This window comes from Diceros bicornis, chromosome 3 (genome assembly GCF_020826845.1).
Source record: "Diceros bicornis minor isolate mBicDic1 chromosome 3, mDicBic1.mat.cur, whole genome shotgun sequence".
Classification (NCBI taxonomy): Eukaryota; Metazoa; Chordata; class Mammalia; order Perissodactyla; family Rhinocerotidae; genus Diceros; species Diceros bicornis.
The window spans coordinates 42,917,233-42,930,215 of NC_080742.1; the positions used below are offsets into that span (position 1 = coordinate 42,917,233).

General features: G+C 33.8%; 1 protein-coding gene across 1 annotated transcript in view; it reads right to left on the reverse strand.

Moving 5' to 3' along the window:
- Positions 1-12,983, reverse strand: part of ANKMY2 (ankyrin repeat and MYND domain containing 2) — a 40,356-nt gene that overhangs the window by 24,841 nt on the left and 2,532 nt on the right. Inside the window, exons 2-3 of the mRNA XM_058526642.1 lie at positions 8,342-8,406; positions 996-1,134 (exon numbers count right to left, since the gene is read on the reverse strand). Coding sequence (XP_058382625.1) covers positions 996-1,134; positions 8,342-8,406 — 204 coding nt within the window. The remainder of the gene's footprint in view (positions 1-995; positions 1,135-8,341; positions 8,407-12,983) is intronic.

A 12,983-nucleotide genomic window follows, 5' to 3' on the forward strand; every position in this document is an offset into this window, starting at 1 on the left:
GCCAATGCTGGGCATTATCACTCCTTCTTAACCTTTGCCAATATGATAAGTGACAAATGATCATTTATTGTTCCAATCTCCATTTCATTGATTACTGGTGGAAGTGTTCCATGTTTATGAGCCGGTTGTATTTCTTTTGTTCTCTGTTCAATTTTCTATCCAATTTTCTATTGTAGTATTTGCTGTTTTCTAATTGATTTATAAGAACTCTTCATATATAATGATATTACCCTGTAGGATATGTAATAAATATTTTCCTTAGTTTTTTATTTGTATTTTAACTCTATGTATGATATATCCTATATACGGAAATGTTAAAATTTTATGTAATCAAATTGGGCAATGTTGTCCATTTTGAATTCTATATTTTATACCATGCTTAGAAATGCTTTCCTGTTCCAGAATTTTAAAAATACAGATTACTAGTTTTAAAGTATGATAGTATTATATTACATCTTTATTTTCTTAAAAAACTGTAGCAATTACAGATAACTCCACTTAATTTTAGATAATATTTCCCAATTGTCTTTATTCAGCAAATCATAAGCAACATGAATCAGAGTAAGTTTCTAAATGGATCATCATATTTAGTATATAAATGTCAGTGAAGCAAACAGACAGCTCTATCATAGCAGCTATTTTCTCAAGAAAACAACAAAGAAGTTTTCATATTACTTCAAAATATAAAGATATAAAATATCAAAGGAACTAACTTGAAAGTATAATAGCTCCAGCTCCACAACTTTACACAAAATATATTGTCAATACAAAGAATCAATTAATTTAAATAACTAAAGAAACATCACCAAATTAACTATATAACATATTTCATACATTACAGCTTTTTAAAACTAATTCCCACCATTTTTTTCATAAGATTTAATCTTAAAATTACTATAATAAAGGTGCATATAATTTTAAAAAATATATGTACTTATAACAAATTTGTATAGGCGACTAATATCAATACATTAAAATAAATGACAAAACTTCACCAGAAAGTGCAGCAAACATGAGGGCTGTGTATCCATGTTCATGTTGATGACAATTTACATCAGCTCCGTGTCGTAAAAGTAATTTGCACATATCAAGTTTTCCTTTATATGCAGCATGCATTAGAGGAGTCATTCCATTCTTCAATAGGAAGGAAAAAGATATTAACTATACTTATTTACCTTTCCCCCTATCTTTGAACAATTCCTGCAATTAAATTAAAAACATAAAATAAACATGAATTAATAAAATCATCTTTATAATCGGTAGAGTATTTTTATATTCACTTTCCCACTTGGATCCCCCAAAAACTGCTGAGGAAAAAAGATGGTTTTATTACCTGAGGTTTTTCTACAGATTAGCAAAAAGACTCAGAGAAGACTTGCTCAACCTCACATGACTAGTAAAATGGCTGGGGCAGGGACCAGAAACCAAATTTACAAGGGCTCTCATCTCTACGATACACACTTAGCTTCTGGAGAAACAAAGGAACAAGCAGATACAAATGCATAAAAAAATAAATAAATAAATAAATAAACACTAAGAAAAAAATCTCAAAACAAATAGAATGTGTACAAGGGGAAAGTTGAATAAAGTATGGTATATCCATAACACGGAATATTATGAAGGTATTAACTGAATTCATCTGTATCTATTGAATTGGAGAAATTTCCATGAATTACTGCCAATGAGAAAAACAAGACATGGGAGATATATATTATAGTGATATCACTTTAAAAACAATGATCCCCAAAATCACATTTACATTTTGATCCTACATATGACTTGGTCATATATATGACTATATAAACATGGAGAAGTGGTTCGTGGTATTTACACCAGACTACATTGTTTAGTCTCCATATGTTTTGTGCATATCCAACAAAACATCCAACCTTAAATGTTGAGTATCTAAAACTATTTGGTGGATAAATAAACAAGCTGTTCCCTGTAAGTTTCTCAGTAACCCAGGATAAACTCTATAAGTGCTAGAATTTCAACGTTGTTTTGGATAATAATCTCTCTAAAACATATAATCTCTTACATTAGTAAATCTTAGAATGCTAACATAATTTGAATTGTTCTTGATGATTCTAGACTACTATTATGAACATATGCCATCAATATTCTCAGGGAGTTGCTGATGTGAGAATTATAAGGAGGCTGGGACCTTTCAGGTGGTCATACAAGAGGCAATTCAGTAGGAATAGTCAAAGTTTCTCGAGAGTAGTAATGGAAAAATGATAAGATTATAATGTTAAGACTCTCTTATTGGGTGTGATACCAGCTCAAGACAAGGTTGACATAAGGGAAGCCATATTGTAGAAAAGAAAAACTCTATTGTAACTTTGAATGACCTCTGACAAACTAACCCAGCTGGATATGCACCCTCCAGGAAATCTAACTGCTCTGTAGATTTTATGACCCCTGCTTGTGCATTTTCCTCCCAGCTGCGATAAGGTGATAACTGCTTTTTAATGTGATGACCCCTGAACAGAGAGTCTATGCTGATAGCCATCCTCAGTGAAAACTGAAAGATCTGGTGTGGCACTCCCAGTCTGTAACACCAGAAGGTCAACATTCCTAACCCCCTCCTCAATAACCCAATGGCCTATATAACTACTGTCAGATTTTGTGCCCCCTTAAGATGGTTCTTTTGGACATGAGTCAGCCATCTTCCCTCTTGCTAGCAAGCTGTAATTAAAAGTCCATTTTCTCCTACCACCTTGCCTCTTGCCACTATTGGCATGTCTTGCGGCGAGCAGAAGGCCCCATGTTGGGCGGTAACAGGTGTATCTACAAGGATGGGGTATTTAAATGTTGGGGGTGGTTGGCTGGGTGTGAATAATCAAAATCTCATTGTACAGAGGCAGCCAATGGAGTACTTTAAGGGAGTGAGAATGGACTATATGGTCATTACCTTTTGAATGAGGCAAAATGTATTCAGAGCTTGCCTAGGGTGATAGCCCCTAAAGGACGATATAACCTGTACGTAAGAGGCTCGTGTGTAGCCTGCGGAGAAAGGAAGGACACAGTGCAGGTGGGCAGTCAATCACCCAGCAATCCCATCCTACAACTAGAAGTTATCTAGCTCTGAGAATGATTATTCCTGAGACTGCAGAACTGTCTCATAGTTTAAAAAAATTAAAAAAGCAGCTTTCAACACAATATGACAATATGCTTAAGAGCAAAGCAAATGTGCAAAGCTTTGGGATCTGATATTGTCCTCAGTTTCCTATGTCTGCTTGTGTTTTAACTGTCATCTGTGTTAATCACTTCTGCCCATTTACCTGTTGCTTCCCTTTCCTCTCATTTTTCAAAAAAAAAACTTTTCTCTCTCTTTCTCTTTTCTTGTTTGCTCTTTCCTGTTGACTAGCTGTCTTCTTTGCAGGGACTGGTTTTTAGAGTCAACCAATGAGAGAGCTTCTTTCCAAAGAGGTAATGAGCTATCCCAATCATATCATTTGCTGTGCAATCTCTGAACCTGTCGCTTTTGTCATGTTTATAACACAGTGTATGTATTTCCCATATCAAATTTCAGTGCTCGGTATTAGAAGCCAAACTTGTGAGAAATGACAAATTTATACTAAGCTTTTCAAACAAGTGGGTATCACATACACTTTCCCATCTCTTAGTTCAGTTTTGGGTTATAAGAATTTAGAATAATGCAAAGAAAATTATAAATTCTGAGTGCAGTGATTAGTATGCATTATCTTACTTCTAGTACTACCTGTTATTCATGGAAACATTTAAATGGATAAAGAAAAAAAGAAGTGATGTTAATAAATTCTGATGTTCCATACAGATATAAAGCTACCATACTATAAACTTTCTAGTCTTTCTAGTATTTTTATAGTATTTCAGTGTAAATATCAAAAAACCAAATTGAATAATTCAAAACAATACTGCTAATCTACTAGAAGAGAATATTCCCATGTTTAAAATAGTTAAATTAAATTTTAAATGTCATATTCTACAAACAAACACATAGACACAGAGAACAGATTGGTGGTTACCAGAGGGGAAGAGAGGTGGGGAGAGGGTGGAAGAGATAAAGAGGCACATTTGTACTGTGACGAATGGCAACTAGCCTTTAGGTGGTGAACACGATGCAGTCTATAAAGAAGTAGAAATATAATGATGTACAACCGAAATTTATACAATGTTACAAACCAATGTTACCTCATTAAATAAAGTGTCATGTTCTAGTTATAAATATGGAATAACTTAGTATCAGATAGAAAAATAAAATACTCAATGTCCATCTCTGCTCAAATTAGGAAGGTAGTGATAAGGTGTCATAAAATGTTATATGCAATCATCTCTTCTAAGAAGCATTTCATTTCATATTTTAACATCTCTGAAACTGAGTTGTACTTTACAAATACTAGAATCTTATAAATTACCATCAGTCTCCACTTCCCTCATTTTTTAATATCTCTGAAATCTGGATGAGTCTTAAAATCTATGACATCATAGATTCGATGAAATCTAAGAGTAAAAATTCTCACCTCCTGGTCATTTCCCAAAGACAACCTTGGAAGAAGTCTGCTTAACTAAATTGCATGAAAAATGAGCTGCTACAATTCTTTAGATACAATGACCCTAAAAATAATTAAAGTTTCTCTCCTATAAATCTTAAATCAAAGAATTCATCAATATTAGTCTATTGGGTGACAATTCTATATCATTAAATACAGCATGCATTCATTCAGCAGATATTTACTGAGTGCCTAATATATCTATCTATGTACTGTGGCTAGCAATGGACAAATTCTATGCCATGACAATCTAAGTCGCTGGCACTTCAATTTTAGTAGGGGTGACAAGGCAGATGGTGATATACATGCTACAGGGAAATAACATGGAGTAATAGGGAGAGGGAATGCCAGCAGGAAAGAGGAGATTATTATTTTTAAAAGGACAAAGAAGGAATGTCACTCTGGGTAGGTTGCATTTCAAAAAGCTCTGAAGGGAGTGAGGAAGCAAAGGATGTAAATAACTAGAGGACCAATGCTCCAGGTAAAGGGAATGCAAGGGCAAAACTCCTTGGGGGAGAGGAGCATTGCGTTCAAGGAACATCAAGGAGGCCAGATCCGTCTGCAGTTCACTCAGAATCTCCAGGAATCTCCTTGTTTTGATCTTAGTGCTTCTAAGGTTTTAATATTAAACACGGGAGTGTATCTAATGTTTTAACGTTAAGTAGGACGCCAATGTTTGTGGAAGGTTTCTGCAAACTTTTTTTTTATCAAGTTGTAGAAGATTCATTCTATCTTCATCTAAGAGTTTTTACCATCAGTGGTTGTTTAATTTTATCAAATGCATTATAGTATCTGTTGAGTTAATCATATTTGTTTCTCTTTTATTCTGTAATATAGTGAATTACATTGAAAGATTTTCTAAAACTGAACCATCCTATCATTTTTGGAGAAATCTTACTTGGTTATGATGTCTTATTCTTTTGACATACTACCAACCAACTTGCTAATATTTTACATGGTGTTTTTGCATCTGTATTTACAAAGTGAATTGAGCCCATAGTTTTCTTGGGCTTATTCCTATTTTGGCATCAACACTATGCTAACCTTATCAAGTGAGTTGGGTATGTTTCTGTCTTTTTATGAACTACTGGTACAGTTTGTGTAAAATGAGAATTAATTAGTCTGAAGGTTTTGTAAAGCTTACTCAAGTTTGCAGCTTTAGAAGGTAGTTGGCATTTAAATACACTTACATAATTCTTCCTTAATTATTCTAGTTTTTCTACTTCTATATGAGATGAATATGTTCATTTTTATTTTCCTACAAAGTTACTACTTTCATATGGGCTTTCAAGTATATTGACAAAAAAGTTACAACAATTTCCTTTATAATTGCATTTATGTTCTCTCTTAATTTCTTGGTGTTTATACATACCATTTTCTTACTTATACTTTCCAAATTGTGTCTATTTTTTTGGTCTTAAATTGATCACTTTTTTCTTTTTCTTTTTTAACAGCTTTATTCAGATATAATTAACATACCATACAATTCACCCATTTAAAGTGGTACAATTAGTTTTTAGTATATTTGCAGAGTTGTGCCACCATCACCACAATCAATTTTAGAATATTTTTGTCACCTCCAAAAGAAACCCCAAACCCATTAGCAGTCATTCTCATTTCTTCCCCCTGCCCCCTTACCCAGCCCTAGGCAACCACTAGTCTACTTTCTGTCTCTATGGATTTGCCTATTTTGAACAACTCCTATAAATGAAATCACATAATATTTAGTCTTTTGTGACTGGCTCTTTTACTTGGCATAATGTTTTCATTCCTTTCATTTCAGTACTTCATTCCTTTTTATGATTGAATAATATTGTTATATGGATATACTACATTTTGTTTATTCACTCATGAGTTGACGGACGTTTGGGTTGTTTCCATCTTTGGCTATTATAAATAATGCTGCTATAAACATTCATGTGCAAGTTTTTGTGTTGACATACGTTTTATTTTTCTCAGGTATATGCCTAGGATTGCTAGGTCATGTGGTAACTCTATGTTTAATTATTTGAGGAACTGCCAACCTGTTTTCTAGAGCAGCTGTACCATTATATTCCTGCCAGCAATGTATGAGGGTTCCAATTTTTCCACATCCTCATCAATAATTGTTATTATCTATCTTTGCTATTATAGTCATCCTAGTGGGTGTGAAGTGGCATCTCATTGTGGCTTTGAGTTGCATTTCCCTGGCAGCTAATGTTGAGCATTTTTTCATGTGCATTATTGGTCATTTGTATATCTTCTTTGGAGCAATGTCTATTTAGATCCTTTGCCCTTTTTCTGATAGGGTTATTTGTCTTTTTTATTATTGAGTTGTATGAGTTTTTAACTTTCTAGTTATAAGTCCTTTATCAGATATGATTTCTAAAATTATTCTATGGATTGTCTTTTCACTCTCTTGATAGTGTGCTTTTAAGCACAGAAGTTTTTAATTTTTATTTTTTCTTGTTGCTTGTGCTCGAAGGCTTTTTAAAATTTTTATTTCTATTTTATTTTTCTTAATATATTTCTTCTAGTTTCTGAGTAGGCCTCACTCTTTTTTTCTAATTTCATGAGTTGAAAGCTCAGAACACCACAAAGATTGAAAGTACAAATAAATGCTACAAAATTTCCTCTGAATATTGCTTTGGCCACATAACACAGCTTTTGATAAATATCTTCAGTTCTAAATAGTAAGCAATTTCTACTTCTATTTCTTCTTTTATCCAAGAACCATTCAGAATTAAAAAAAATTTCAGGTGACATATTTTATTATTTGAATCATATTTTTGTTTATTTTCAATGTATTATACTGCATTTGGTGAACTTGTCTGAAATTAGCCAAAATTTCATTTATAAAATTGTATAATACATAGACTAATTTTTAGCATTGTTCCATGTAAAAAGGAGATGTACTATTTTTTTCTGTCTCACATATAGTGCATAGACTGTTAATTAGATTATACAAATTTTCTGTCCCCTGGATTATTTTTTTCTACTTAATCTGTTGGTTTCTAAAAGGTACCATTATGGTCTTACAAATTTCTCCTTTGAATTCTATCTTTTTCTTTATGAACCTCAAAGCGTATAAGCTTATAAGTGAAGGCTAAAGGCTGGTATGTTCTTGGTGGATTATTAATTTAATCTATAAGAAAGAGTCTTCATCTATTAATTTTTTTTTTGCTTTAAACTTTATTTTGTCTGATATTAATTTTGCTACCCATGTGTGGGTAAAGAGTTAACAAAACCTCGTCTCCTTCTGCATGAGAAACTGAAGTTCAGTTAACTTTCTAGCACTAGAACTGTGCTATATAACAGAGGAGCCACTAGCCACACATGGCTAATGGCTCCCATACTGGATAGCTCAGAATAGACATTGGCATTGTCTCAGAAAGTTATTTTGGATAGCAATTGTTCTATAAAGTTGAGTTACTTTCCCTAGTTAACTTTCCCTAGAAGTAGAATTGGTAGATCAAAGGTAGGCACATTTAAAAATGACACATATTCTAAAATGTCAGCTAAAAATGACATACATTCTCCATAATGTGATGTCAATTTACACCCAATCAATTAGCACAAAAAAGTTCAATGTTTCCTACATTTCACAAGAAATGATATGATTTTTGGTTTAATTGTCACTTATCTGATTACTAATAAAATTAAACATGTTTTTACATGCTTGTCTTTTGCGACCTGTCTGCTTACATTTGGTCTAGAGATTAGTATAACTTGAGCACAAATGCTAGAAACAACTCTTATTATTAGATTTTATATATTATCCATTCTCATAGGAAGTAAAACACTTTATTAAACTTTTTTTATTTTACCTCATCCAAGCAGTTGACACGAACATTCTTGCTGGCTAATAGTGTTCCAGCTTCTTGGACAGTACCTAAAAAAAAAAAAAAAATGCAAAGTAAAGTTATTTATCATTACAATAGGAAAAAATCTAACATCAAGGAAACAAACTTTAAAGGGTTATTTGTAAAACTAAGACTTGTCAGGTTAGGTTGGTAAGATATAAAGCATCAATTACATACTGTTTATTCCACACAATAATTATCCAGAAGAACAGATTCACAGAAACTAAAATAGCTCCTTGTTTTTACTTCCACTGACCTTAGAGTATATTAAATTGGCCTCATTTTCCTTTTGGCAGTAATACAATAACCACAAAGCATGAGACTCTTAATAATGAAACAAATCTTAAAGGGCTCCTGGTCCAATCCACTATCTAAAGCTTAAATTCCAGTCAATGTAATAATTGGAGTTCAAAATACAGTCAGTATTTATATACTTTGCCATTGCTAGGCCCTGTGAATTGATGGCATGCTTATAATAGAATTCTTGGTTTGGAAATGCTTAGGTAAACACATCTTTAAAGCCTGGTACTATATAAAAGTGTCCTATGGTCAGTGTTCAGACTCTCACGCTGCAAGTCATTTAATGTAAACCTGAAGGTCAGTCTCTGTAAATTTGGAAATAAGCTGTAATTGGGCCACAACTGTCAGTTTTTTCCAGTCTTCAGTAAGACCTACTGACAAAAGCATGCAGTTGCAGGAGAGAATGTTGCTATTATCATCATTAATAAGAGCCAGTCACACGTTCTGACAAAAAATTTCCTGTTTGACTGGGAAGAGAATGACGAAATTGAATGTTCTCAGGGAGAAAGGATGAGATAAGCCTCTCCTCTAAAAGGACATAAACGAATAGAAGTATCTCCCAACTAGGAGTTATTTCTCCTCTTTAAATTTAGAATTATAGTTCAAGAATGTGCTAAATTCTGCTAGTCTTCCAGAGTTAAAGGTGGAATGCAGAATAAAGATTGGCATGCTTCTTCCTCCCCAACCTGCTTCTTAAGCAAGCATCCGAATGCCCCTCACCAACAGAGGGGAGACAGAGAAATGGCTCTGCTGCGGAAATGTCAAGTGAATGATTTACAAGTCCCTGGATTAAGACAGCAGCTATTCTGTAAATAGTGCATTTTTCTGACCCTGTACTCCATCTGAGGGCAGTGGATATCACTGGCTGAATGGCTACAGGATGAAAGCGGAAAGCCTTCAAGCATGCTAGCAAGTTCTACATGGAAGCTTATCCATACTTGTGGCTTCTCATCAGAGATTCTCAAACATCTTTAGAGAGGAATTAAAATAGAACAAAAACTCCCACACCCCAATTTCACTTGAGGAAGAGGCTTCAGCTGAATCCCATTATCCACTGAGGAATAACTGAAGTTATTTTCCATCTGACCAGGAGATGTTTACACAGTAAAAGGAGAATACTATAGAGATTCTGAGCATGTCAAAGCCTGCTACATGTTAGGAGGTGGATGGGGATTACAATCATAAACATTTGGCTCATGTTAGAGAACAGACCAATAATCCTATAAAATGTTTAGCTCAATGGCCAACAATAGAAGTTAAATCTGTCTAGCGAAGGAGCAATTGGAAAAAAAAAAAAAAAAAAAAGATGAAGCGTGCACTAACACCCCACTGAACACCAGGTAGTCTTTGGAAACGCAGGGACCAGGATGAGAAAATTTTTCTGAAATGGTTTGGGCTTCTAGAGAACAAGAACAGATTTTGGAAAATAGATGAGCAAAATACCCCAAGAGGAAAAACTTGCGATGATTTCTAAATCCGTGTTCCTAATTTAATGACGTTAGTAGGAAACTACAGAAGGTCTAGAATAGCATGGAAATGTGAGACACACGGCTCACGCAGAACGATTTTTATTTTTGGTCATTCCTTAGTGTCCACAGTAGATTCTCCAACAATGTTTTGCAAATAAGTTTGAAAAATTAATTGCTTCACTCTGGAAAAGAAATGAGTGAAATATGATTTAACAAACTTTTAAGATGGGGAAATACAGTACTCTAAGGGGAATGTGAAATGAGCCAACATTTATCTTCAGTGGAGACAAAAATTAACAGACCTACTACTGATGAAAGTAGTATTTAATGATTGGTTTCCCTTTTGAAAATTTCTCCAAGTCGCTCAAACCAAAGAAAAAAACACAACCCCACCTGCTTCATTAGGGTGGGATTAATCATCTAGCCTGGCCATCTGGATGGGCCAGCATTTTAGCAGAGAAGACACGATGCTAACAGTGATACTCTCACTGTTACTTCCTCTCTGCTACCACACTGCAGCCCTTTCAGGAGCACTATGAGATGGAACAAGTCCTGTAAACCCTCAGCCTCCTCATCTATGAAGCAGAGAGAGTAGTACCCATCTCAGAGGATTCTGAGGAGGACTAAGGGCTTGTCCTAACGTGGGGCACACTGTGCACCCTCAGTGCATATTAGATGCTCTTGTTATTTTATATCCAGAGCAGCACAATATAATTCATCGTAACATTTCTAATATCTAGATTGGGACCATTACTCTCTACTGAAGACAAAAGAGATGTAGCCAAAACAAACAGAAAGGGAGAAACGAACAAACTTGTAACATTTCTGTTTCCAGCAATCTATCAGATAACCATGAGAACTGAATATGTATGAGTTTGAATCATTTAGTGGGATCCCCGAAGAAAAGGGATGCTTTAAGGAATTTATATCCAAGTAAAATATTTAAAAAACTATTTGGCTTGTTAGTTGCTATAATGTTTATGTATAAGTAAAAAAATGTATAAAACATTTAAAGTGGCTAAATTTTAAAATAACAATATATGGATATTTATTTAATTAGATATATAGTTAAAAATGTATTTTTAAAGTAGACTTCTAATTATAACATACATTTTGAAATAGTGCATTTGTTTAGTGTGAATTTTCTATAAGTTCTCCTACTTATATCTACTTTTAGACTTTGTAACAAAATGGTCTTAAGTTAGGAATATGAATCACTACATAAAAATTAGAGTATCTAAAAGAGCTGTTGTTTTGTAAATGAAGACAATGAAGCTGATAGAGGTTGCATAACCTGCCCAGTCATATAGTTCATGGTAACTATATATTTTAAGTTAAATTTTTCTTTGAACTCTATACTATAATTGATTATTAGCAGACCTGAATCTTTCTAGACCATAAAGATACTAGAAATAACATTATTAACTACACAGGACCTTAGAGCAGGATCTTTTTTTAATAGTTCAAAATTGGAAAGAACAGAAATGTCCATCAATGGGAATGGATAAGCAAATAGTGGTATATCTATACAATGGAAATAAAGGAAAAAAGAAGAAACAAACCATTGAAATAAGAAATAAACATCATGAATGAACTTAAAAATCATGACGCTGAATGAAAGCCCTGCAAAAAACAAAACACAACTATGATTTATATGATTCCACTTATATAAAATTCTAGAACAGAGAAATCCAATCAATAGAGACAGAACCCTATCAGTGGTTGCGTGGAGAGAGGGGTGGAGGGAGTGACAGATTACAAAGGGGCATGAAGAACCTTTTGGGGGTGATAGAACTGTTCATTATCTTAATTGTAGTGACAGTTTCATGGATGTATACATAAGTCAAAACTGATTTAAAAAAGTGTCCACTTTATGTACCATTTATTGTACTTTAATTACACTTCAGTAAAGTTGGTGAAATAAACTTTATCATCTAAGCCTGTTTCACAGCTCCTTTTACACAAATAATGCAAAAATAAACAGTAAATACCTTACTTTCTTGTTAAGTCAGCAACAGTGATCCCAGGGATTTCAGGTACTAAACAAGAAAAGTAACGGAAGATCTGGTTCACACGCTTAAAGAAGGTTTAATTTATTTTAAAATAGTGCTTAATGAAAAGGATATCTGAACTTAGAAGAGTGGGTCAATCTACAAGTAATATAAGCCAGTTAAATTCGCTTCAGTGATTTCAATTTTCTCTTCTTAAATGTTGGGAAATGGATGCTGTCATCAACTATGATTTAAATGGGTATATAGGAAACAGCTTCTCGGTTTCATCTGGAACTTCTTTTTGGCATTCTAACAAATACACAATCTGTAGAATACCTAGCACGTGAATTCTCTCAGAAGAAGAAATTGTTCTAAACGTGCCCAGAAGCAATGTGCAGTATTCTTTGGACGGTAAGTTCCACTTACAGTCTGCTTAACTTCTGGAGGGCAGTGATTGGCAGAAGGGAGACACTCAAAAATCTGCTGAGTTTATTTCAGATTGGCCAAGATGACAGGTCACACTTGGCTGAAAATGTACTGTTAGTTCCAAGTGCTAGCACTGACTGATCTAGTGCTTCTCAATGTTGAGAAACGTACCAAAGAAAAAAAAATTAGAACTCCACCCATCTGCTTAAAAAAAGAAGCCTAATTATTAGAGTACAAATATAAACTCTGCTTATGTAATTCAACTATAAACCAAAAATTATTTTACAAATTAAATGCACACAAAACTACAAAATCAACAACATTTAAAATTAAAATTAACTTAACTTGACAGATGATAATGTTTTGCTGAAATTAAATTGCCTCTCAAAGCGAATATGGTACGGACTCTTATGGTGCTGG